The sequence below is a fragment of the Macrotis lagotis genome, chromosome 5, assembly GCF_037893015.1.
Source record: "Macrotis lagotis isolate mMagLag1 chromosome 5, bilby.v1.9.chrom.fasta, whole genome shotgun sequence".
Classification (NCBI taxonomy): domain Eukaryota; kingdom Metazoa; phylum Chordata; class Mammalia; order Peramelemorphia; family Peramelidae; genus Macrotis; species Macrotis lagotis.
The window spans coordinates 270,182,277-270,208,034 of NC_133662.1; the positions used below are offsets into that span (position 1 = coordinate 270,182,277).

The 25,758-nt window shown below is 57.9% G+C and overlaps 1 protein-coding gene across 4 annotated transcripts in view; it reads right to left on the reverse strand.

Annotated features, from left to right (window-relative positions):
• HDAC4 (histone deacetylase 4) overlaps positions 1 to 25,758 on the reverse strand; it is a 164,356-nt gene that overhangs the window by 62,736 nt on the left and 75,862 nt on the right. For 3 of the 4 annotated variants that reach the window (XM_074189840.1, XM_074189838.1, XM_074189841.1), the window contains 4 exons: positions 17,300 to 17,544; positions 10,670 to 10,820; positions 7,733 to 7,853; positions 6,694 to 6,815 (listed from right to left, as the gene is read on the reverse strand). In XM_074189840.1, the coding sequence (XP_074045941.1) occupies positions 6,694 to 6,815; positions 7,733 to 7,853; positions 10,670 to 10,820; positions 17,300 to 17,544 (639 nt within the window). The remainder of the gene's footprint in view (positions 1 to 6,693; positions 6,816 to 7,732; positions 7,854 to 10,669; positions 10,821 to 17,299; positions 17,545 to 25,758) is intronic. The other variant, XM_074189839.1, reaches the window with a different exon arrangement.

Sequence of the window (25,758 nt, forward strand, 5' to 3'; positions counted from 1 at the left end):
CCAAGGACCCCCGCTTATGGAATGGTGAGACACAGGGCTCAACTAGATCACCTGGACCCTCCAAATATTTGGACTCAGCCCTTGGCACCAGAGTCATGCCAGGGGTGAGAGACCAAAGCTAGGGAGGTAGACTGAGGGGGCTCTCCAAGGGCATGGCTGAGCAGAGGTGGCTGCAAGGTGGGCAAATATGGGGCAGGAGATGGGGCGAGTTTGGAGCTGACAGGAAACAAGGGGCAAGCAGCAACATTTGCCCGGTAATTGTATGATAACAAGGGCTGGAGGCAGAAAGAGCCATGTTCAAACCTGTCCTTCCCAGCTGGATCACCCTGCACAAGGCCCAAGCCCCTGTTTGCCTCAGTTTCCTCATCTGTAAAACAGGGGGTACAGTTCCTAGCCCTCAGGTGACCTTGGATTGACCAAAATAACCACCCAGCACCTGCTGCACTTCGTAGGGCTCTGTATTATATTAGTTATTGCTCGGTCTGGAAGGAAAAGTGGGAGCCCAACTAGCAATACGAGAAGAGCATTTATGTTGATCCTGGGGGCTGCAGGGCAGGAGCTGGAGGACGGGTCTGGGGTTTTGGGCCCCTCCTCCCTGACTTAGCCCGACCAGGCTGAGGAGATCCCCATGGCCGGGGAGTGTCCCTGGCACCATGAGGAGGCAGGATGTGTGTCTCCAAGTGCAGCTCTCTAATGGTCTCGCTAGATCAGGCCCCTTCCCATTGGCGCTGACTTCAGATGGGTGCCCCAGAGACCTCTGATATTTTTTAAAAAAGAAGCAGTGGCAGAAAGAGCCAAGATAGCAAAGAAAAGACAGCAACATCCCTGAGCTCTCCCCCAAACTCCTCCAAACCCCTTTAAATAAGGCCAGAAAACAATTCCAGGGGTGCAGAACCCCACAAAGGACAGGTGAAGTAATTTTCCTGCCAAAGACAACCTAGAAGGTCAGCCACATCAGGATGAGAGAGGAGCCCCAGTGTCCCCCCCCCCCCCCCCGTAAACAGGAGCCAACCTTGGGGGCCACCGAATCGTCCACAGCGGGACTGCTTCTGGAGCTCTCAGCCCACAGGTGGTCAGACAGGACTCTGCTGCTTTGCCCATACTCGGATCTGGGTTAGAGTCCCAGGGAGAGGAGGAGCACCAGCACCCCAGAGCTTGCTGCCCCCTAGAGGAGCAGGGACCCCCCCTCACAGTTCCAGGGCAGAAGACTGAGTCTGGGGTCACTCACCAAGAGAAGAGCTAACACCTTTCCTAGGATCACATTGCCTTGGAAGGACTGAAAACTTACAGGTTCCTACAAGAACCTCTGAACCCAGCCCCCCCAAAACTCCTGAAGCTTGGGACAGGGCCCCCTCCACCCCAAGTTACATACTGGGGAAGCAAGCAAACAACAGGATCTGACCACAGTAAAGTTATTATGGTGACAAGGAGAGCAAAATCAAGACGACCACCCCCAAAGCCTTAAAGAATCATCTCAGACCATGAGAGAGCTCAAAAAGAGAGGTGGAGGAAAACTGGGGAGAAAAATGTGAGCGATGCAAAGAGTCATGGCTTGATAAAGAAGACCTCCACAATACCGGAGAACACACCCCTTCGAAAACAGATCAGGCCAAATAGGAAGAGGCACTCGAAGTCAACCAGGAGAGGAATGCCTTGAAAACAGAACTGGCCAAATGGAAAAAGGTGAAAAAATGCCTTAAAGAAAAGTCCCTTCAAAAGTAGAGCTGACCATAGGAAAATGCAAGTACAAAAGCGCACCGAAGAAAACAGTTCCTTAGAAACTAGAACGGAGCAAATGGAAGCTAATGACAAAACCAAAAGAATGAAAAAACTAAATATGAAATCTCTCACTGGAAAAAAAAAAAAAAAGACAACTGACCCGGAAAATAGATTCAGGAGAGATAGTTTAAGATCTGACCCAAAAAAGAGCCTCGACTTCATTTTTCAAATTATCAAGGAATTGTCCCGATATTCTAGAACCAGAATTGAAAGAATGTGCCGTTCACCTTCTGAGGAGATGCCAAGGTGAAAACGCCCAGGAGTGCTGCAGCCAAATTCTGGAGCCCCCAGACTGAGGAGCCACAAAAAGATCAACGTTGTGGAGCCACCGAGAAGCTCTGTGAGACTGAGCAGCTTCGGCACAACAGGCGCGGAGGCAGGAATATGGTGTCCCGGGGGGCAAAGGACCAAGAGCTCCCTCCCTCCCCAGCAGAGCTGAGCATCATCCTTCGGGGGGAGCGGAGGGCTCTCAGGCACTCCGGATGAAAAGACCAAGCTGACCTTCCATGACAAGACTCAAGAGAAACAGAGCTCAAGAGGGAAACCATCCACGATTCAGCAGGGTCAGCTGCCAGCATCCTACAAGGGAAGGGGACCCCCCCCCGCAAAGGCCAGCAAGGTGAAGGGCTTTAGTTTGAGAGACATGGGACAACGCGTTCAGCAGGTGGGAAGGGAGTGTGCAGGACAGCAAGTCAATGTGTGTAGTTGGCTGGGGGTGGAGCCTTTTGCACAACAAAAACTCCGCCCAGAAAGATGCCCCAGGAGAGGGTGCGGCAGGCGAACCTGCTGCTCCACCTCAGGTGCCCCCCAAGTACAGACATACTGTCCCACACACATGCATAGACACATAAAGGTGCACACACACGCAATACACAGACATGGATATGCACACAACAACAGTATACCACACACAAATATGCACACACGCATGCACTTACCCACAGGCATGAGTACACACAGCTATACATGTGTCCACGCACCCACAGGCACTACTTATAAAAATTCGAGCTCATGCCTGTGTCTGGGGAGAAGAGATGAGGAGGGAAAGGAGTGAAAGCGGTGGGGAGGCTCCCCAAACCCACCGGTGGAGGGGCAGGGGTGCCGGCCAGACCTCGCCCTTTCTCCACCAGATCTGGAGGGGCCTCCCACAGGGAGGACCAGCTCTTGAGGTCCCAACCAGGGAAACTGAGGCGGGTCTGAGCTGGGTCCACGCCGGCTCCTGCCCTGGCCGCGAGAAGAACAAGGCGGCTTGAATCTTTCTGTGACTCTAGAGCACAGAATACAGTCACCGGCTGGTCAAGAAAAGGGACAGAAACAGATGATGGGGCTTCTGAGGGAATTCCGGGGCGTTCCCCGTCTGCACACCAAGCCGAGACCCGGCTCCTGGAGTTCTCTCTCCCTCCTTGCCACGCTTCTCACCGCCTATGTGCAATGGGCCAGCACCACAGACCCCATTTAACACAATTATATATACGTTGAACAAATGTGTTTTACTCACTCATGATATAACACCCTGATAGAAAGACGCATATTCAGTGTAAGTTTGGAAATAGTGAAACACGTAACCCTGACCAGCTCGACACTTCTGCCCATTTCGTATATTCAGATCTGTGGCTCTAGCTCACGAGATCCAGAAATAGCAAGCTTTCACATCATGAAGTTCCTTCCTTACAGGCATTGCTAAAGGTTCCTAATTTGCATTAATTAGGACCACAAGCAGACACACAACAAATGTGATGGGGACCTAAGCTAAGCCCAGGAAAGGGGGTGAAACTCTAAGCTCAAGGGAGGCGTGGGCCAGTGAGCAGGACAAGGGGAGCGACCACCCTGGAGATGGGTCCGGAGTCCAGAGCAAAGGTGGACAGGGAGAACACTCAGGGTAATGGTGCCCGTTTTGTTTCTTGGAAACTCGGAGATGGAAGGGAGCTCCAAGACATACCCCTGGACCCCCCTGTCCTCTGTCACATCTGGGGTCTGGGGACCAACAGGGCTGAGAAGAAAGGAAGCCAGGGCAGACGGAAACTGCCCGGTCCCACACCACGCTGGAAATCCCCAAAGACTTGGGCCAATGGGACCAGAGATGGCCACGCAGCTTCTTCTCAAAGGGTAGGAGGAGAATCCCCAAAATCACAGATCGGGGAACGGAAGGATGACCCCCAAGAACCAAAGGCAACATTACTGAAATGTCAAGGAGGAGGGGTTCCCAAGCACCCAGGGTCATCAAGTCTTCGGACGTGATGGGGGCTGGTGTGGGGAGCAGAGCAACACTATGGCCAGACGGGTGGGGGGTCCCGCAGTACGGCCTTGACCCAGGATGTCTCTCTGCTTGGCGGATCTGCCCTGATCCTGGTTTCATCATTCACAATGGCAGTGTTACCTAGGGAAAGGTGACCTTGGGCCAGTCACTCGCTTTGCTTGCCTCAGTTTCCTCACCTGCGAGAGGAGGAGTGGGTGGGTTCCAAGGTCCTCTAAGATCCGAGGCCTTGGACAAGAAGCTATGGCTAATACAAGACTGTTGAATGAGCTTTGGAACCAAGGAAAGATGAAGTAAATCTAAGTCGATTTAAGCTTCTTGAAGGAGAAGTGGAAGTCCTTCAGGCAGGGTAAAAATGGAGAGCTCAAAAGCAGGGCAGAGGAGAAAATGCTGGCATGACTCAGAGGTCTGTGAAAGGATGGCACTGGCGTGGGGGGCAATCCCCTCGCCCTCCGAGCCCCATCCCCATTGCCCCTCTGTCATCCTGAAGGATCAGGCCAGGGCAGCCTCTGAGAGGAAGGCCTCATGGACCAGTCAGGGCGAGGCAGTGAGTTGGGCAGGGAAGTGGACAAATGGCCCGTGTGTGTCCAAAGGATGAGGATGAGGACCAGGTGCAAGGGCTGGTGTCTCAGGCCTGGAGATTTGGAAATTTGGAAAACCTAGCGGTTTTCCAGCGGAGTCAATGGGGAGGGGCACAAAGATGCCACAAAAGTTTGGACTTCTCCCTCCTGGGGGTTTGGGGTGACCACCCCCACCCCCGGCTGGCCAGTTGAATGCTGGGGATGGAGTCCCAGTCTGCTAGCTGAATGTCCTGGGGCAGCGGGGGGGTGTCTCAGGCTTCCCATCGATAAAATGAGAGGGTGGGCTGGGAGGCCCCAGTAGTCTTGGCCATCAACAAGCCAGATCTAGACTCTGCCAGGCAGCACCACCTCCCCAGCAGAGACCCTCTAAACCTCACTGTCCTCATCTGTGAGATGGAACTGCATCGCCTCTCTCACGGGGTTACCAGCCAAACTGGAAGGTCTCCTAGAGTGACGACCACTGCTTTTTCCAAGTGAGGGCAAGGACCACAGACCAGCAGAAGGGCTGCCTCCCTCCGTCCCCCCACCCTATCATCTTAGCCCAGGGACTGGGGAGTGGTCAAGGGGCAAAGACACGGAGTCAGGTTGCCGGAAAGGACGCGGCACCAAGGCTCCCATGGGCAGGGATGGCGTGACTATGCCCCAGACCCCCATTAGAGATTTTGCTGACTGACTCTTCAAGAGCATCCTCTGAGCGGAACCAAGCCGAGCAGGGTCTCCCTCTGCAAGGGCTCCCAGGAGCTGTCTCCAAGGAGGGGAGCAGACTAACCACTGGAGGCTGTGTGAGGAGGCCGCCCCAAGGAAACTCGATGTTCCCCTTGAACCGGGGGTCACCCCAGCCTTCTTGCCCTGGCTTCCCAAGCATCCCTGCTCGGCTCCAAAGCTCTGTGCCCACGGCGCCCCAGCCGGGGTCCCGAGAGGCAAGCGAGGAGGCCAAGATGGTGGCCAGGCCCTAGAGGCGAGCCTTCGCAGAGGAGCCCACTGCAGCTGTGGCCACCCTGGCCCCGGCGCACAAAGGAGGCATTTTCCAGGAACCCTGGGGAGAGGTTCCTCAAGCCTGGGTCATATGCTCTTGGCTGCACTGCCCAGGGGGAGGAGCCTGGGAGCAGCTGGCCGGACAGCCGGCCACTCGCCTCCACCCGCCTCCCTCCTCCTCCTCCTCCTCCTCCTCCTCCTCCTCCTCCTTCTCTTTTTTATTTTTAAAACTATTTCACAAGCCCAGCAGCTCCCGCTTACCAGGGAAACAGGAACCCTCCCCAGCTGGGAGCTCTGAGCAACAAAAAAGGCAGTAGCCGGCCACCCAGGGCCCAGCCCGCCCTGCCCCAGAGCCAGCACCCCTAGAGCCTAGTCCCCCTGATTCCGCCCCCAAGAGCCCACCGGAGCTGGAGTTTGGCTCCCCCAGAGACAGCAGTTTTTACTGTTTTCAGCCTCTCCCAGGAGATGGGGGGGCTCTGCCTAGCCCCAACATGAACCCCAGAGCCTGAGCCCAACACTCCCTAGTTACTCTACCCCCGGGCTCCCAGTCACGTCCAAGATCAGACCAAATCCTCCCAGCAATCTTTAGAGGCTCTCCCCATGGCCCCTCCTGCAAATGGAAGCCTGGCCCCCTTTTCTGGCTACTCCTCCACATCCCTCTCCCTTGGGGCACAGCCACCGGCTGACCCCGTGTCTTGCAGTCTCCCTCAGCCTCATTCCCCCAAACTCCAGGTCGGTGTCTGTTGAGCCTTGGATGCCTCCAAGCCAGGTGACCCCAGACGGATCACCTCGTCCTGTCGATCCCAGCTTCCTCATCTGTGAGATGAGCTGGAGGAGGACGCGGACGACCCTCGATCTCTGCCGGGCCACCAAGAGCCAGTGGAGACAGAGGAGCCCAGCCTGGGGCCTGGCACACAGTTGAGTGCGAATCCTGCCACAATCATGCACTCCTGATTCTCCATCCAGGGCCCCCTGACGGGGGGATCAGAGAGCCTGGGGTCAGGCCCAGCTCTCCGGAGCGTTGGTCCTTGCTGTGACCCCTGGCAGGCACAGCCAGCGCACCTCTGGGTGTCGGGAGGATAGGATGGAGGCTCAGACACTGACCTGTTTTTCTAAGAGGGAAGTCATCTTTGGAGTCGTACATCCCCAGCACGGGGTGATTGTAGGCCGCGGGGCCCCCGCTCTGGGGGGGCGAACTCTGGTCCAGGGAGCTGTGCTGAGTTTTCCTGCAGAAGGAGAGAAGGTGAACTCAGCTCTCTGCAAAGGGCTGACTGGCGTCACGCCAGAGGCATCCGGGCAGAGCCCCAGCTCATGGTGCCCAGTTCTGGGTCTCCGAGGCCTCTGCCCTTGGCCAAGGCCCTGGAGGGAACAGGGCCTGTGATGTCCATGGTGGCCCTCCTTTCTCCCTCCACCAATGCCAAGAGAGGGGCTAGGTTTCAGGATTGCTTAGACTAGGCAGGGAGCCCCCGGCTCATGGGGAACAGTCTAGTCTGGCGCTGCCAAGGAAGTCAGAAATCTGAGAGCTTTTTGAGGTTGAATTCTGTGTTTCACCAAATAGCACCCACGCAGATGGGGCAACTATCCAAATGACCCCCAGCAGAAAACAGGCTCCCAGGCCGGGCTCAGGGGGAAATGGGGTGGCTCTGGCCACAGTGGGCCCACTGTTCTGAAGCCACAAGGGTCTGCAGATGTCCAGGTGGGGTTCCCCCTACAGGCACGCAGAGTGCGGGCTACTCGATCACTTCCTAAACCGGTCCCCCGGAGACAGACCTCCAACCTCAGCCGGGCTGGACCTTGGAGAATGGACCCATGGCCCGGTTCTGGCCTGTAGCCCATCTCAGAGGTGCCGCCCAAGCACAGAGGCCTCAGGACAGTGTGACCCTGGGCAAACCACTTCACTTGGTCTGTCTCGGTGCCCCCATCTGCCAAATGAAGGCGCTGCTGCCTTTGGTCTGCAGGGTCATTGTGGGGATTGAATGAGCTAATGCTTGGACAGGGGGTTCAGTGCCCCATGAGTGGGCAGCCCGGGGCCCTGGGGGAGGGCAGAAAGCCCCAGGGCAGCCCCTGGTCTCAGGTGACAGCAGGCTTGGGCTATGTGAACCCGTGAGGGCTCCCCCTCCAGGATGACCGTAGCCCCACTTACCCGTACCAGTAGCGAGGGTCACTGGAAATGCAGTGGTTCAGATTACGATGTGCCAAGGCCTTCTTCTTGTTGAGGACAAACTCCTGCAGCTTCATCTTCACTTCGGTGCTGGCCACGGCACCTGCAACCAGAGCCCAAGGGGGTGTCAGCTGGGGGACTCTGAGGCCCTACAGCCAGGGAAAGAACAGGGGTTGAGGGCAGACCCTGGGGTCCCTGGTGTTGTGGCTCCACCTGACTCTCCTTCCACAATATAGGTAAAAGGGAGCGATGCAGGGAGGGGGAAGATGAGAAAATCAAAACCATGCCACGGCAGGGTGGGAAAAGAGAGAAACAAGTAAGAAAAGAAGAAAGAAAATGCAGGTTCAGCAGGTCTGAAGTCCAAAGCCCAGGCTGTGAATGAACCCCCAGGAGCAATGGTCTGGGTGGGGGGGTTCACTGGGAGAGTTTCCTACCTGCCTGCCACATCAAGCAGAAAGGGGGAAGCAGGGACATGGGCACATGGGGCCCTGGGAGACCACCTTTCCTGGTTACACAGGCTCCAGCCCCCTTCCCCCTTAGGCTGGTGGTCCCTGAGGACCCTTAACACAGTGTGCAGCATACAGTAGGAGCTTAATAAATGCTTGCTGTTTGCTTTGGGGTTCAATGGGAGCTCCCAGACCTCTCTGGAGCCTTCTCTCGGGGACCCTCCTTTCTAGATCATCCAGGTACTCCCCAACACAGTGCCTCACCCCCCAAGGAACATGACCCAAGGGGTTTGGAGCTGAAGGGGGAGAGAAAGCAAATGAGAGAGCTGGCTCTGGTGGGCGTCTCCAACGCAGGGTCTCTGGCTCCTGGGGAAGTGGGATGGGTGGGAGGAGGGGGCTGCGTGCACGTCTTTACACAAGCCCCAAACTGCTGCTGGGACTGAAGTCTCAAGATACTATTTCCCTGGATTGAGATACTCCAGTCTTTGAGTTCACACTTTCAATGGGCACTGTGGCCATGGCAGCCGGGCGACCATGAGGTTGTGGATGAGAGGTGGCCCCTCTATGGGCCCAGAAACTGAGGAGGGGGTCTTGGGGCTGGGGGCTCAGAGCCTGGTCATATGGCATGGATATGAGCGGTGCATGTGACGTGTAGCCTGCATGGGTGTGAGGGAGCTGAGGAGGACACGCATGAACACATGTAGGAGGTCCGTCCCCATGGCGGCTCTGGAACAGCCTGCTGGCCCACCTGGGATTCCCTGGGGTCTTTACTCCCAGGATCCTCAGAGGTTTGGGGCCGGCCCATGTGTGTGAGGCTGGTATACAGTAAGTACACAATAAAGGCTTGCTGAGGGGGCGCAGGGCTCTTTGCTGCAGAGATGGCACTGTGGACCAGATGCCTCCACACCGTACTCTACCCAAGGAACCCATCCAGGGGCATCTCATGGGCCTGGGGTGGAGGGCACAGGACTGAGCGGCCACTGCTCTGGGGACAAGACTGTCTGCTCGAGGGATGGCCAGATGAAGGGCTTGGTGCGGGTGACAGGTCTGTAACACACACACACACACACAAAACACATTTACATTGTCACACTCACACAGTTCACGCACACTTGCCCACACATTCATTTTCACTCACACACACTCATATAAACACATTTATATTTTCACACTCATACAGTTCATAGATACTCACCCACACATTCACACACTTCCTCTCATGTACACACACACACACACACACACACACACACACACACACACACACTCTCTCTCTCTCTCTCTCTCTCTCTCTCTCTCTCTCTCTCACACACACACACACACACACACACACAATCTCTCTCTCACACGCCCATCGAGGATCAACAACTGAGCCAACTCAAGGCCGGGCAGAGGCTCTGGCCTGCTTGGTCTCACCAATGGCCCCCAAGGCTGCCGGGGGCAGTTTGCTTCAGAGTCATCCATCAGGCCTAATGGGAAGCCAAGGAGCCCCACGCAGGATGGGGAGGGCCTAGTCCTTGGGGAGCCTGGGGAGCTGCATTAGCAGAGGCAGCAGAGGGGGAGGGTCTCGCATGCCTAGATGGACGCCAGGGCTCTCTCTGTCCAGCTATTTTTCTCCCGGGGACCTTTCCCTGGGCCGTGTTGGGACAACGGACTGGTGAAGGACAGGCCCCCTCAGAGGCACCTCAACTTTGGCAGGTGGGTGGGAAGGGGTCAGGTACAAAGCAGTGTGACTGGTCCTGAGGAGGTCTCGGCCTGGCCCCCAGACCAAACCCTTCGATAGACCTTTATGGCCTCCAAATGATGTGAAAGAAAACAACATGCAGAGACTCACTGAAAGAACCCAAAGCAGCCTTGGGGGACAGGGTGAGGGGCCCATCACTGCAGTCGCCTGTTTACTATGGGAGGGGGACGATGGGGTACGGGCCTGTCTGTTCTCTCTAGAGGGGTCTGAAGGCCTAGAAATGTGGAGTGAAGGGGGGGTAAGAGAAGGGGATGGAGAGGGAAGAAGGGAGGAAGGAAGGAAGGAAGGAAGGAAGGAAGGAAGGAAGGAAGGAAGGAAGGAAGGAAGGAAGGAAGGAAGGGAGGGAGGGAGGGAGGGAGGGAGGGAGGGAGGGAGGAAAGGCGGAAGGAATAAAGAGAGAGAGGAGGGGGAAGGAAGGAAGGAAGGAAGGAAGGAAGGAAGGAAGGAAGGAAGGAAGGAAGGAAGGAAGGAAGGAGGGAGCGGCTGCTGAGGAAGCAGGAGTCCCTTCGTTTCTAACACATGCGACTCCTCCCAGTGTCCAGCAGAGTTCAGGGAGCCCATGGTGGCAGCATCTGGTACTTGATAGTTTTTCCCGTTCTGTGGCCATTAGGATGGTGGTCAAAGAGGCTTTCCAATGTTTCAATCAAATCACAAGCAAGATGTAGCTGGCATTGCCTTCAACTCCTAGGCCAGCCAGCCCCCCGGCCTCAGTTTCCCCCCGGCACTCACTCTCCTTGCCCTTCTCCTTGTTCTTGAGCTGCTGCAGCTTCTGCTCGCGGTGCTGCTTCTCCAGCTCCTGCTCCTGCCGGTGCTGCTCCAGTTTCCGCTGATGCTCCAGGAGCTCCTGTTGGTGCTTCATGGCCAGCATCTCCTGCTGCTGCTGCGGGGGGACACGGGGGAGGGGGGTCAGTCACTCCGTGGAGGCCCCGCCATGGCGGGCAGATCGCACCCGCCCATGGGGAGACCCTGCCCTCCAGGGGCTCCCCTCAATTCTGTCACTTTTGATGGGGGCAGCGAGGTGACCCAGGGTCCAGAGTCCAACCGAAAGCCAGAGGCCAGGAGGACGCAGGTTCAAATCCCATTTTGTGACTGGGTGGCCACGGGGGTTTGTCCAAGGCCCTCCCGCTCACCAAGGACTGACCGTGTCTCTGGCACCTGAGGCCCCATCCCCCTTGGGGCTGAAACACAGACCCCCGGGGGACCAGATGGGCGAGCGAACGCTGAGGGCACCCACCCTTCCGCCTCCCCATGAGAGGGGCTTAATAAATGGTCCCTGACTGGTTCCAGAACTTAACCAGGTCAAAGTGCCTGGATCAAAGGGGGGTCTCCTGCACTCAGGAGCCCCAGACCCCCAGGGAAAGGGCCCCAGCTTCCCTCTCGTAGGAAGCCCAGAGTGGGCTTCAGACCTCCGACCCTCCCCGGGGCCCTTCCCTGCAGAGCACAAAGACGCTGGGCAGGTAACCTGGAGAGGACCCCAAACATCTGCTTCCTGAGGCTCGCCGTAGGCATCAAGGCACCCGGCTTAAGGCCACACCCTCGGGGACTGCCCAGGCTTGGGCTCAGCTTCTCTGAGCTCCCGCCTTCCGCCAGAGGGGGCCAGTCTTTGTGCCCCTCACCTGTCTTTACTCCTCTGGGACCCTCAGGAGAGGACTGGATCCTCAGTGCCTCACCTCAGAGGCCTGGCCCCCGTTCCCTGACTTTCTCTTGAGCATAATGATAAGAGAGCAGCCTGCCTTAGTTTACTAATTTGGTCCCCAAGAAATCTGGAGAAAAGTAAGGCTCCCCGGCCGGGCTCCTCGGCTACCCGGAGAAGGGGATCCCTGGAGGGGCAGGCAGGTCCAGATGGAGGCAGCCCAGGGCTCTGAGGTCTCTGGCCCCAGCCCCCCAGACCTGCTTCCAGGCCAGGCCCACTGATATCACGGAGGGGAGAAGTCACTGGGGGAAGGGGCCTTCCTTATCACCACCAACATTGCCTGTTACTGACAGACAGCAGGGACCCCCAGTCCTACAGCCCCACAAGGGGGGTACCGAGGAGGCCAGGCAATGGCCTTTGATACCCTCCGGTCCCCTGACCCCACAGAGAATCCCGAGTTGGGGAGTGTGGCTGATGAGATCCCAGGGTGCACCCAAGGGAAGGGAGGCTTTTGTGGGGGCCCTGACTTGCCCCATTTTAATGTCACGTAGCTACAAGTGTGGAGGGAGTCCTTGCACTCAAGCCCTCCTCCCTGCAGGACCTGAGCTCTGTCTGTGGTGCTACTTGGGACAAGCTGGCAGGGTCCATGACTGTCCCCGGGGCCTTGGAGAGTGCTAAGCCCAGGACCGCACTGGCATCTGAGCTCTCAGCGTCCAAGCCCTGCCGGGCAGCCAGCAGGCACTTGGGCAGGACAAGACCTATCCGCGCCGATTTAAACACCAAAACCAAACTTCTATTTGGAGCCCCAGGCTGGGGCGGGGGGTGGGGGTGGAGCCGAGCTCTATTGAGACGGGCAAACTTTTGTCCCCCGTGCCCCTGGCACCAATGGGCAGCAGATAGGCAAAGGACCCACCTTTGCGGGCACAGTGAAGGGCAGCTTCCATAGCCACTATTCAGTAGTTTGGAACCCAAGCAGGTCTGCATTTGTCTTAGCGTAGAACTATGCACTTCCCTGGGTGGGGAGGGGGTTGCAGGCTGCCCCCACCTCTCAATCTCTATACTCTGCCTGGAAGAGCCTTCCTCAAGGTTAGCAGTAAAATGAGGGGTTGGGATAACTGGGGAGTGACTGTCCCATCACAGACCAGCTTGAAGCTCATTGAGAGTCCAGGGAGAAGTCGCTGCTGGCCTTCATCACACTCATCTGTCCCCTCCCTTGAGTCCCAGGAGGCTCCCTGACCAGGGTCCCCGAGGACCTTCACTTGCCCTTGTCACCCCCCGTGCCACCCCCTTATCTTCTGTGACCCCAGACACCCCTCCTGGCTGAAATACTATCTCCTCCTGGGACCCTCTTTCCAGCTGCCCAAGCTGTAAGCAATCCCTCTCTCCACCCCCCCCCACACCCCCAGCCCAGAAGTGTCCAGTCGATCCATTGACTGACCTGCTTTTTTTTTTTAAAACAAATAGAGCCATAAAAAGCATACAAGAGTCAAAGGAGTTGAGACTAAGAACTAGAAGGGGAAACTGAGGTTTGAGGATGGTAGGATTTGAACCCAGTTCTTCTGGTGTCAGCGTTAGGGTTCTGCCCCCTGGGCCGCAATGTCCCTCACTCATCAAGGGTCATGTACTGAAGCCTGGCCTAGCCCAGACTTGACCAGCTCCAGGCTGACCTGGGCCTGTGCAGGATCCTTGCAGGGGCCGGAGTGGAGAGATGGGCCCCTTCCCTCCTCCTCCCCACTGCTCCTGGCCCTGCCCTTGAAGGCAAGCCCACCCACCAAGCCGTGGTCCTTCCTATGTGGGGGGCCGGCGGCTGGAGAATAACACTACGGCAATGACAAAAGCAAGAATTGCTGGGGTGGGAAAATGGCAGAGAAGCCGTGTGAATGACCGTCCCCTTACATGTCCCTGGGTTCGGCTGCTGCCCACTGCTCACGGCTGCTCAGCACGGGGACCCCACTTGAGGTCCTCGGGCAGGGATCCGCAGAGCCCCTGCCCGGGCTCAAGCACTCTGGTCATCCTCCAAGCTTCTTGCTTTGAGGGAGGGACCCGTGCCAGCCTGTGCCAGTGAGACAGCAAGGCCATCAATCAGCACCCACTTCCCCTTGAGGACTTGGGGGGCTGGGGGGCATGTGCACAGGCACGAGGAAATCAATGCCAGGAGCATGGAAATGAGAGGGGCAGCTGGCTCTTTGTAGGGCCCCCCAGCAGACCCAGGAGACCCCAATAAAGGCCTCAACCTCCTCCAAACAGCCAACGAGAAAAAAGTGCAAACACTCAAGTGATGGCCTTCAGGTCAGCAGAGAGGAGGAAGGCTGGCCGCCCCCTGGAAGCCCAGAAGCACCCCAGCGGTCCTGGCCACCTCGTCTGCTCCCTTGGCCATTCCTGGTCATTAGCACAGGCTTCAGGCCGCAGCCCATGGGCCACTGTGTGGACAGTGGTCTGAGGGAAGGAACAGATGAGATGCAGGCTCCCCGCTTCCGAAGGACTCTGGGGGAACATTGCAGCCTTTTTAGAGGGTCAGGTACTTTCGGATTCCCCATGAGTCCAGCTCTTTGAATTGGCTCAGGCCGCCCTGGAGCTCTCCCTGGTCGGGAGGCTGGGGGGTGCCCAACTGTGTGGGCTGACCTCAACCCCTGGTGACCAGGCACCGTCCTGCCCCACCCTCTGTGTGACAGAGCACTAGGAGCAGGAAAGACCCTCAGGGCATCAAATCCTTGCTCTTCTTACAGAGAAAGACACCAAGTCCTAGAGAAGAAGGGTCCCAAGGAGCTAGGTGGCCAAGCCAGGATTTTAAACCAGGTTATTCCCCCTTGGGGCAGACTCCAGTCCACTGTTCCTGACTTTCCTTCCTGTCCCCTTCTCTAGAAGTGGCTCAAGATGCTGATGGAGATTTGTTCCCAAGGGGATGGAAGGAAACAAAGAGGGTCTCCGGAGGCATCTGGGACCCTGGTGCTTTAGCACAAGGCAAACAGTAGGTGCTCAATAAATGATTGTAGTAGCCCAAGTGACTTGCTGGGAAAACTTGGACCATGTGGAAAAGCACTCACAGTGAAGCCATCCCCAGAGGCACAAGCCTGTCTCTATCATGGGGTCCAGCATAACTCCTTTGTTGACCTTTGGGTACAGTGCTGCTGTCTTAGGCAGCTGTGGGGTCTGGGGCCTCCCCATCACCAGTCATGGGGTCCAGGCTGTACCCTTTGGCATCCAGCACTTTCTCCTTTGCCAGTTGTGGACTCCGGTGCCAACTCCTTCAGTGATGATGGGGTCCGGTGCTTGTCTCCATCAGTGGCCGTGGGGCCCAGAATCTTCCCCTTTGCTGGCCATGGAGTCTGGTGCTTCCTCCTTTGGTGACCATGGGGTCCAACACGGTCCCCTTCACTGGCATGGGGTCTGGAGCCTCTCCCTTCAATGGCCATGGGGTCCAACGCCACCTGCTTTGGTGACTGTGGGGTCTGGCCCAGAATCTCCCTCTTCACCAGCCATAGGGTCTGCAGCATCCCCCTTCAGTGGCCACCCCTTCCAGCCTCTTTCAGGTCATGTCCCGTGATGGGAGAGGGAGAGGGTCCCCGATTCTGATGTGGGTTCCTCCATCCTTGTCCTTCTTGCTCCAGGTGGTCCCCAGAGGCTTTTTCCTCTCTGGCCAGGCATGGATGACCTCTTCTGATGGTCTTCTGCCCATCCACTGCACCCTCTGGGCAGAACCTGGGGAAGGGTCCTCAATGAGGGCACTCTGGAAGCAGGGCCGTGGATGGGCGCCAACAGCAGGGTGGCCGGCCTTGTGAAATTCCTCAACATTCCTCAACATGAATCTGGATCCTTATTAAATCAATGATAGATCCATAAGCAACTATCGCCAGGTGCCAATCACTGTGGTCCATGCTGGAGAAACAAATGCCCCCCCCCCAGTCCTTTGTGGGGAGTGGGTGCTCACATCAGACCAGTGGAGACAGTCCCATGCTAAGCCTGGTTGCAGACCTGGAGACCTTAAGAGACGGCCACCATGCCAGCCTGGCCACCAGGGAGTGATGGGATGGAAAAGGAAGAGAGGGGCTTCTGAGGTCTGTAGGGGGCAGCAGGGAGCCAGGTCGGGACAGTCAGACCCAAGGTCAGGAATAAGATGGGGACCACAACTGCAACTAAGCACCCAGAATGGGGGTTAGGGTTTTCCCACAACTCCTCTGAGCCTCTGCCCAGTCTGAGGACCTGGCCTTGGACCCTTTCTAGCTGGGAGATGCCAGGCAAGTCACTTTGCCTCTAATGTGGCAGCGAAGGCGTCAACCAGCACTAGGGGAGGGAATCTGCTCCTCCTGGAGGTCCGTGTTCCACTGGACTCCAAGGTCCAAGTCCTGAGGACACAGGGGTTTGTCTGAGAACTCCCAGGGCCGAAGAGGAAGATGCCCGTGAGCATCCAGCCTGGCACTTGGGACCCTCCTCCATGGTCAGCACCTGAAGGCCTTGGGGGCCTCTCACCTCCAGAAGGCAGATCTCTGAAGCCATCTGAAGGCTGCAGGGGGAAACCTGTCTAGGCCTAAAGGAGGCTAAAGAGCCCACCCAGAGACCTGCGACTTGGAGAGGACCATGGACCTTCTTGGCTGCGCCACCTTCAGGCCAGAGGCTTGCTCCCTTAAATCTCAAGGAGTGCTCAAAGTCTCGGGGTACAAACCCCGCAGGAGAGTCACCAACCAGACAGAGACCTCATGGCCCCCTCCAAGAGACCTCCTTGTCCAAGTGTCCCCAATGGCAAAGCCGGGAGCTACCAATAGCTGGGGCCCCAAAGAGGGGAAAATCTAGAATAAATAGGGGAGCCTGGAACCCTCATCAAGTTGGAGCCAGAACTGGGGAGTTGAGGGGATCCTCAGCATAAATGCCCCACAACAGAAATGGGGAAACCGAGGCACAGCCCACAAATCAAGGAGCAGATAGCCATGCTCATGGTTTACAGGTGGGACTGGGGTTCCAGTTCCTTCTGATGACCCCCAAGGCCCTCCCTACCAGGTGACCCATGACCCAAGGCCTGGCCCCCATGCTGGCCTATCTCTCTGGGCCTCAGGTCAAGGCCCTGAGGTCAGAGCTGCTCCCTCCACTTGCCCCTCCTGACCCTCCCCAGGACCTCAGGCCACAGGAGAAGGCAAAGGAATACCCCCAGATGCCTGCCCGGGACAGCCCAGCTGCCAGGAGACCGGCCCAGCATTGCCTGGGAGGCCACAAGAGTGCAGAGGGAAGAGAGGTGGGGCAGTGGCGTGGGGATGGGTGGGCGTGGTGTCTGTGCATGCATGTGCGCATGGGTGAGTGTGCACGTGTTTCTATGGTGTGTGTCTGTGTAGATGGCAGGTGCTTGGTGTGTACATACGTGTGCCCCAGTCTGCATGTGCATCTATGATGTGTGCATGTGGGTGGGTACCTACAGTACATGTGTGCATCTGGTGTGTGTGCATGTGTATGTGTGTATGTGCATGTGCAGGGGTGTGCTGCAGCTGTGCTGCCCCTGTGGTTGCAGGGTCTGGGGGCAGGAGGAAGTGAGCGCTAATGAGGCGCCTACTGGATGCAGGCCCCGGCCCCTCCTGGGAGACAGGCACTATCATTCTCTCTGTTCTACTGAGGCAGGCAGCAGAGGTCGCCGGGCTGGTCAGCGTCTGTGGCTGGATCTGAACCCGGTTCTTCCCGACTCTGGCCCCTGGCTGGCCTCCCCGGATGCCCGGGCCAGGCTACCACGCGGTGCACCGACTCACCTTGATGTGCTCGTGGAGCTGGGCCTCGTGCTGGCGTGACAGCTGCTCGTGCTGGCGCTGGAACTCGGCGATGAGGATCTGCCGCTGGATCTGCTGCTTCTGCTTCAGAGCCAGCAGCTCCTGCTGCAGCTGCTGCTCACGGAGCGCGGGCTCTGCCACGGGCAGCGAGAACTGGTGGTCCAGGCGCAGGTCCATGGGCACGGCAGAGGGCGCCACTTGAAGGGGCAGGGCTGGGCTCACGTCCACTGTAGTGGGCAAAGAGAGAGGGCCACATGGCCAGTCAGTGATTGGAGAGGACCCTTCCCAGAGGCTGGTGCACCCATTCAATACTGGGGGGAAGGGCCCACCCCCACAGGTTACTTGGCATTCACTTTGGGCAGTGATTACAGTGCATCCCCCAAGGGGTCCGTCGGGTGATAGGAACCCTGGGTGTTTAAGGGACATGCCCATGGCTCCCCACTCCCCCCTCTCCGGAATGGGGAGAGGAACCCATTCATGATGGCATTGCTTGAGAGCAAGGACAGCACGTGCCCTCTGGGGGGTCTGCTGCCACAGCAGGAAGCTGTCCCCCCAAGGCCGCTCAAAATGTTTCCCCAGAGATCCCCAAGCTGGGCCTGGGCGTTCACCTTCAAACAAATAAAACAGAAGCCAAACTAAGACCTGCCAAGAGGCTGCCCATGCCCAGAGGGGAGACCCCTTGGGGAAGGGAAGGTGGGTGAAACTCCCAGGAGGGTCTGGGTCAGATCTAGCAAGAGAGATCCCAAACCACAACTACCTTTACCAGCTGGGTGTCAGGAGGCTGGAGGTAGGAGTGTCCAGACCCTGCCCACCCTCCAGAGACTTCTGTTAGGAAACAAGCGGACACAGAAGCACACACTCCAGGGAGCCGCGCAGATGTCAGGGAAGCATGGTGGGCACAGCCCGGCGCCTTGGTCAGGAAGGCCAGTTAGGCTGGCCAGAACACTTGCAAGCCAATAAGCCTCCGTGGGTCAGAGGGCTTCTCTCTCCAAAGGCATGGGGGAGGGTCTTTTATCCAAGTAGATCTAGGAAGCCCCTGCTCTAAATCTAGGGGAGACCCTGGACTTTCAGTGCCCCAGGAGCCTAGCTCTATATAGACATATGTACACTTTGGGGGTGCTCTCTGAAGGGAAGGGGGAGATGAGTGGCCAGCAGAGAAGAAGGAGAATCCCATGAGGGAATGGAGAGGAGGCTGGTGGGGCATCGTCTGAGCTGGTGGCAAGACGTGAACAGAATTGGGGCGTGTCAGAGAATTCTGGCCAATGACCAGGCAGGCAAGGGCCAGCCCCAGACAAAGGTGGAGGACCCAGTCAAGACAAACGCTCTGGATCCGGCTGCACGTTTGCTCAGGGTCTTGGTCACTTGTTTGGGGTCTTCTTAGCAAAGACACAGGAGCAGTTGCCATGGTGGATTCAGACTTGTCCAGGTCTCACAGCTAGTGAGTATCTGAGGTGGGATTTGAACTCAGGTCTTCCTGGCTTTGGGCTCAGAGCCCCATCTACCCAGACACAGAGTTGACCTTCCAAATGTTCAACTCTCTCCTTGCACCAGGTGGGGACTCTGCGTCTGGGATCAGCTCCAAGGGACACAGCTATGAAGCCCCCTGGATCCTGGATGGAGGGGCATAACCTATGGCAAACAAGCACCTCAAGAAGTTCACCTTCTTCACCTCTCCCCAGGATGACCCTCCTCCAGAATTCCACCATGGGAAGAAAGGTCCCAGGGCCATCTTGAATGGGGGCCGGGTCTCCAAGGCCCGGCCCTGGGTCAGACTCTTTCAGCCCTTCTTCTTAGCCCCTTCTCAGAGCCGGGTGGAGGGGGGTGCAAGTGAAACAAGGGAACCTGATGAGACACGGGCATCACTGGGTGCCAACTCAGAAGGTCTGAGGTCTAGCACAGGAAGGGACCACTAAGGTTACACAGTCTAAGCTCCTCATTTGAAAGGAGAGGGACACGAGGTGGCAGAGGCAAGGACCCCTCCCCACCGGGAGCCTTCACTGCTTCCGAGGCTTAGGGCTGGGGCCCAGTGCTTTCTTTGTCTTGTTGCTTCCAGTCAGGTTTTTCCCCTTTTGCTGCCCCCCCAAAGCTCCCAAATTGGAAACAACAGGAAAAGCAAGACCTGTGGATTGGGTGGCTACTGGACAGAAAGACTAACCCGCCAAGAGCCCCAACCCTGGTCACAGAGGGGCTAAGGGGCAAATCCAGCCAACCCTGACCGGCCCCACCAATCAATCACTGGGTCCCTGAGGTCACCTCTACACACTAGGGGTCTGGACCTCCTGAGGTCACCCCCCCCCCACATCAGGGACCCAGCCCCACATGGGCAATGCCGAACTGGCCAAACTGAGGTTCCAGTGTGGACCCACTCAGCCGTCCATGGAGTTCGGGAGAGGCTGAGTTCTGGGCCTGCAGACTGTCCGCTGTCGGGCGCCCTTTCGCTGCTTGGAGGCACAAACAGTAGAGGCTTCTAGAATGTTCCACTTGTCTACCAAGACAGAGCACCAAGGGTCAGGCCTCCCGGGAGGTCTAAAGCCTGAAGAGGCAGGAAGGCTTGGGCTGCCCAGTGCAGGGGGCTGAGCCCAGAGAGAAGATAAGAGGTCCTGGGGATCAGCTCTTCTAGGGCTGGTGGAGCCAGAAAGACCTGGGTTCAAATCCAGCCTCAGACATCTGCCCAGGGTGCAACCTTGGCCAGGTCCCTCAACCCTTGTTGGCCTCAGTTTCCTCATCTATAAAATGGGGACTATAATAAGCCTCCCTCCTGGCCGGGCCTCCAGTAGTCAGTAGAGATAAAGCAGAGGTAGCCCCAGCACCCCCAGCCCAAGGCACCCTGGCCTGGACCTGCCCCGGCCTCCTTCCCCAGCCTCTGATCGGGTCACGACTCCCGTCTTCACTGATGGGTCAGCCCTGCCATGGACACAATAAATCAATATATACCTCATTCAGCAAGCCCCCCCCCCCCCACTGCAGAAGTGCTCTCCTCTCCCCCACCCAATTCCCTACTCAGAAAGCCTGGTTCCCAAAGAGCCTGGCACCCAGTAGGGTCTCCGTTGACCTCCCCTGGGGTCAGCATCAGGACAGTCAGGAATGTGCCGAATATCCTCTTTTGTCTGTGTCCCCCTGGCATCCACAGCATGGCCGGCCCCGGCTCCTGCATGCCCTGGTCACTCACCCAGGTCGGGAGGGTCTGCTCCAGCCCCTGCCTCTCTCCCTGACCAGGTCAGCCTCTCCTGGGCCCAGGATGGCACAGAGGCCCAACCCCTCTTTCTACAGGGAGAATCGGTGCCAGGACACACCAGGCTCAACCCCTCAGGTTAGGGCACAGGACCCTGGATATCTCCTGGACAAGCCTCAAAGCTTCAGGAGCTGCAGAAACCTCCAGGTCTTTGTTGGGGGGGGGTTTCCCAGGGGCTCCAACCTCCCTGCAGGATGCTCCCTGGGTTTCTATCTGCCCTTTCCCACACCCCAAAGTCCGCCAGCGCACACAGGAAAGCAGCCAGGGGAAGATGGAGGAGGCTGGCTGTGGCCAGTTGCTAGCCTGGACGCTGCCGCCTCTACGCCGACTGAAGCCAGGTGACTGGCCGCGGACGTGGCCTCTACGTTGGATGAACGAGGGCCTGGCTTCTGAAAGCTGCCCCTACGCTCCCTGCAGGCCCTCGCTGCTCCACTCGGCCTCTCTGGCTAACGGCCACTCCTTTGGTGGGAAGAATTCAGTGGCCGGACCCTTCAGAAAGCCAGGAACCTCCGCAAATGTACCTCCGTGCTCCCTAATCTAGGTCGGCTCTGATGTCCTACAAGCGGGCACTGTACGCTCCATCTCCACTACAGCTCCCTCTGAATGGGAAGTCATCCCAGAGGCACTCGTGCCAGCCCAGCGTGAGGACTCGCCCCGCCGGCCACTGCACAACTGCGGGTACGCTGACTGGAGCTTTGGGTTTAAGCCTCACGCTGCCCTGTGAGGGGAGGCAGGAAGGGCAGGTGGTCGGGGTAGGAGACCCAAGCAGAGCTGGGACCCCAGGAAAGGCGCTCCTACATTATGACCTCTAGCTGGCCCCTGAGGACCCCAACCTGCCTGCCACTGGCAACAGGACCAAGGCACTGGCCCCGGCACCGACTGGCCACGCACATACAGACGGCCCCATCTGGGGGCTGCTGGCCTTGTGGGGGTGGCTAGGAGAGGAGCCCCCCCGCATCGATGACAGCAGTGGGCACCCGCTGCCAACAATGGAGGCACAAGCGCCATTCACTCCATTCATGGCCTAGTGCGTCAAACAGGACCCTGACTATTTTAGGCTCAAAAAGCCTCTGGGAATCCCTCTTCTCATCCCCCCCAAACAGCCGGGGAAGGTCTGACCCCCTTGACCCATGGAGCACAATGCCACCTTCTCTCCTGCAGGAACATGGCAGCCTAACAAAAAGGCTCGTGTTCATGGGGAGGCGGGGGCTGAGCTGATGATCTGAGGCGTGACGCTAGCAGTTCCAGAGCCCCCATTCAGGGTCAGGCCGAGAAGCTCGAGAAAATGGGGGGGGCAGACCCCAGAAGACGGGCATCATCCTTGTTCTTGGTGGTCACCACTGATGGGGCTGGGTGGGCGGGTCAGGGGAAGGCTCCCCATGGAGTCCCAGCAAAGTGCTGGAGGAGACCCCAGAATCATCAGCAGCCTTACAGTAGCGTTGGGGCTCCAAATCTGAACCCTAAGCACTAAGACTCCTCCTCCTAGCCCCCCAGGTCCCTTAGAACCCCAGGTATTAAGACTCCTCCCCTAGCCCCCAAAGATCTGGCACCCCAAGCACTAAGACTCCTCCTCTAGCCCCCCAGAGGCCCTAAGGAGGTGCAGACAATAAGCCAGAAAACATTCACAATAAGGGGAGCTCCTACAATGCTGACGTCATTTGGTCCTCACATCCACCCCGACAGATTGGGGAATGGGGACCCCCATTTTACAGAGGAGGAAACTAAGGCAGGCAGCAGAGCAATGACTTGTCCGAGGTCATGCAGTCAGCACAGGTGTGAAGGGGAATTGGAACTGAGTTCTTGCGGACTCCACTCTATCCACCACGCCACAATAATCAAACAGTGGCTCTGGGTCCTGCCCCTGGCCCAGAGGGGCTGCCTGAAGACCCAGGAGAGGGGGCTCCCCCAGACCTCTTCTCCTGCTTCTAGGGGCAGCTCCAGTTTCTTTCTAGGATTTTTCACCTGCTGACAAACAGCAGGGGGGAGGGGGTGACTTGGGAAACTCCCACCCAAGGGAGTCCTTTGACCCCTGGGGGCTGCCCAAGGGGTGAGCCAGACCACAAAAGAAGCCCTTCTCCCCCATCTGGGTCCCCCTTCAATCCTCACTGAGGCTCCAGTGAGGGGCTGCCCATGGAAAGGGGGAGTGGGGGCATCCAAGGAATTGGGGAAAAAGTGGAGGCTCAGATTCCATTTTGTCAAGCCCCTGCCCCCCCAAGCTCAGTGTGGCCCCTTGACAAAGGCAAGGTTTTAAGATTCACCTGTTATTATGTGGGATGAAAAGAAAAAAAGATTCAGGGAAGGGCAGTTTTTTTGGGGGGAGTCCTGTCAGTGGAGACACATTGTCCCAGAGCCCCAAATCAGGAGGAGCCCCCTACTACATGCCTTCAGGGCGGTCTCTGGTCAGCTCTCCCTGCAGCGGACCCCGGGACCCCCCAGTCTGGTCGGAGCTGACCTCTTCCTCTAAACACAGTCTGGGTCAGACTCAACGCCACCCTGGATGGACCCGGAGAGGGGCCGTCCGGGTCCTGCCCACCATTGGCTAACAGGTAACCGGAGAGACCCCCGATCCATTGCCAAGGCACCACCTGGGGGGGGGATGCTGAGCACCCCAGAGGAAGGGCTCTGAGCTTACTCGAGGGGAGCGGCGTGGCTCCCAGCCAGTGAGGCCCCAGCACGATCCTCCTCCCAGGGATGCCAGGGCCGTGCTGCCCCACCGATTCCCCAGGCCGATGCCCGGCCCATGGAGCGCCCACTTGGGCCTGCTGCCGGCCCAGCCGTGCCTGGGGGAGAAGCACCGAGAACAGCTGACTGAGCAGAAGGAAGAGGCATTTCCCGGAAGGATTCTTTTCAGCTGCTTTCATTGCGAAAAAAAGCCAGAAATAGCATAGTGGCGAGGGGGGGTGGGGGGGGCACTTCGCACCCTCTCTGTTTTCCCTTGCTGTTTCCCTGCAGCTCCCTCCCTTGGCTCTCTCATGGCAGCCCCCCTCAAAACCCCCAGAGAGGCACAGGAGATGAAGCCTGGGGGGATGGGGCGGCCCCCATCCCCATCTCCTGGGAATCGGAAAGGGAGATGCCGTGTCGATAAAGAAATCGATCTGCTCAGAGAGATGAAGCTATTTCCAGCAGGCCGGGCACTCGCCCCACCGGCTGCACTTCGGAGGATGTCACAACTCCCCAAAAGGCGCAGAGAACTGCTATTTATAGAACCCACTCTGGCTATCTCTGAGTCCAGATACGGGCAGGGGGGGGCGAGGGAAACAGAGTGCCACAGTCTGGGGGGGCACTACTCTGCCACCTGACCACTGGCAAAAGATGGCAGGAAACCGAGGCCGATTCAGGCCCGGTTTCAAGGGTCCGTGGAAAGCTGCTATCCACCTCACAGGCCCAGGGATGCTACCCAGGGCACTCTGCTCCTGGCAAGGAGACAATTCCCTCACATGGTCCCATCCAAATCTTGGCAGAGCTCCCATCACAAGGGGCACGGGGGCCCCCTGGTCCAGGGCGGTGGGCCCCCAGGCAGGATGACCTGGGCACATGGACACCCACCAAGCCCTAGAGCCTGCTGCCGTTACTCTTTTAATAACCAACCCAGACAATGTGGAGAGCCTGAAGGGAGTGGGGGGCTACAGCGGGCAGTTCCCCACAAAGGCGGGGGGAAACTGACCTGTCTGGGGTCAGGGAGGGAGGGCCAGGGGCCTCAGGCCTTCCCCTGACCAACAGCAGCCTCTCACTTAGAATACAAGATCAGAAGCCAAAGTAGGAAAAAGAGAAGACTTGTGGCCCCTTGGCCCCAGCCCCCCTCCCCTCTCTGTCTGGCTTCTCCCACCCCCCCCCACAGGTGCCAGAGATACAGGTGCCCCCAGCTCTCTGCCTGTGTCTCTCCTGGGCCTGCTCAGACCCTCAGATCCTCTCCTCACCCCCAAGGAACTTGAATGGAGGCCTCAGCCCTGGGGGACAGGCCCAGCTGATGCCCCAGGGGTCAACCCCCCCCCCCCAGGAATCCTACAACTGGTGGAAGAGGCCTGGAAGCCCGAGCCTCTGACAAGCAGGTGGGTAGTGGATGCTGGCCGTGAAGGACCCCCCCCCCCCACGCAGACTGCTGGGGGGGAGGGTTAGGGGCAGCAGCATTGAGTCATCTTGCCCATCTCAAAGTCCCCAGTGACTGGGATGGTCCGGCCCCCGCCCTGGAAGGTCCGGGCTTGATGATGAAAGCTGGGCCTTCATCTCCTTCCTCGTCCGGGAAGTGTCAGGAGAACAGTGCCAGGTCCAGCCCATTCTCCAGGGACCTCAGAATCCCCTCTCCAGCCTGGTCAGCACAGGGGTCTCCTCAGAGGAGCACCCACTGCCTGTGAGTCTCAGCCAGGAGGCTGAGACCCTGGCACAGCACTGGTCTCTAGAGGCTTTACAAACAGCACCTCACTTGATCCTGGAAAGAAGGGATGGTGATGGTCCCCATTTTACAAACAAGGAAACTGAGGCAGAGGACCAGACAGCTAGTAAATCTCTGAGGTCAAATTTGAACTCAAACCTTCCTGACTCTGGGCCAGGCCCTCTGTCCATTGTGGCACCCCAATTGTAAATAGCTTGGTAGGGAATGTTAGATGTCCTATCCTGGCCCTTCCCGGAGGGAAGCCAAGGGATCTCCTAGAGACTTGAGACTTTGAGAAGGTTGGCATGTGCAGGGACTGAGAGCTAGATGGGTCCTGGGCTAATCCCCTGTCTCCATTTTACAAAGTAAGAAACAGAGGCCCAGGGTAGTCAAGTTCCTGGCCCTGGGACAGAAAGCAAGCAAGCAGGAAGCCGCCATTTCCCTGGACCTCGTAGATGGCTCTCTCTCAGGCCGGGGAGTCCAGAATCCTGCCTTGACAGCGCATTGGGAATAATGACCTGGGGGAGAGATGATGCGAGAGGCCAGGGCCAGGGAGGCGGCAGCCGTTTCCTGTGCTTGCAGCCCCAAGGTGGCCTGTTGCAGAGCTAGAAGCTAAGATTAGAACAAATGAGGTGTAGGCCCACAGCCCCGGCTTCCTGCGCGCAGTCAGTGGAGAAGCAGCGCCCTCCACTCTCTGATATTAGAAGGGTGCCACCATCACAAAGTTATAGGAAGGCCTGAGTTCAAATGTGGTCTCAGACTTTCAGGCAGTGTGACCCTGAGTAAGTCACTTCATCTCTACCTCAGTTCCCCCATCTATAAAATGGGAGACATACTAGC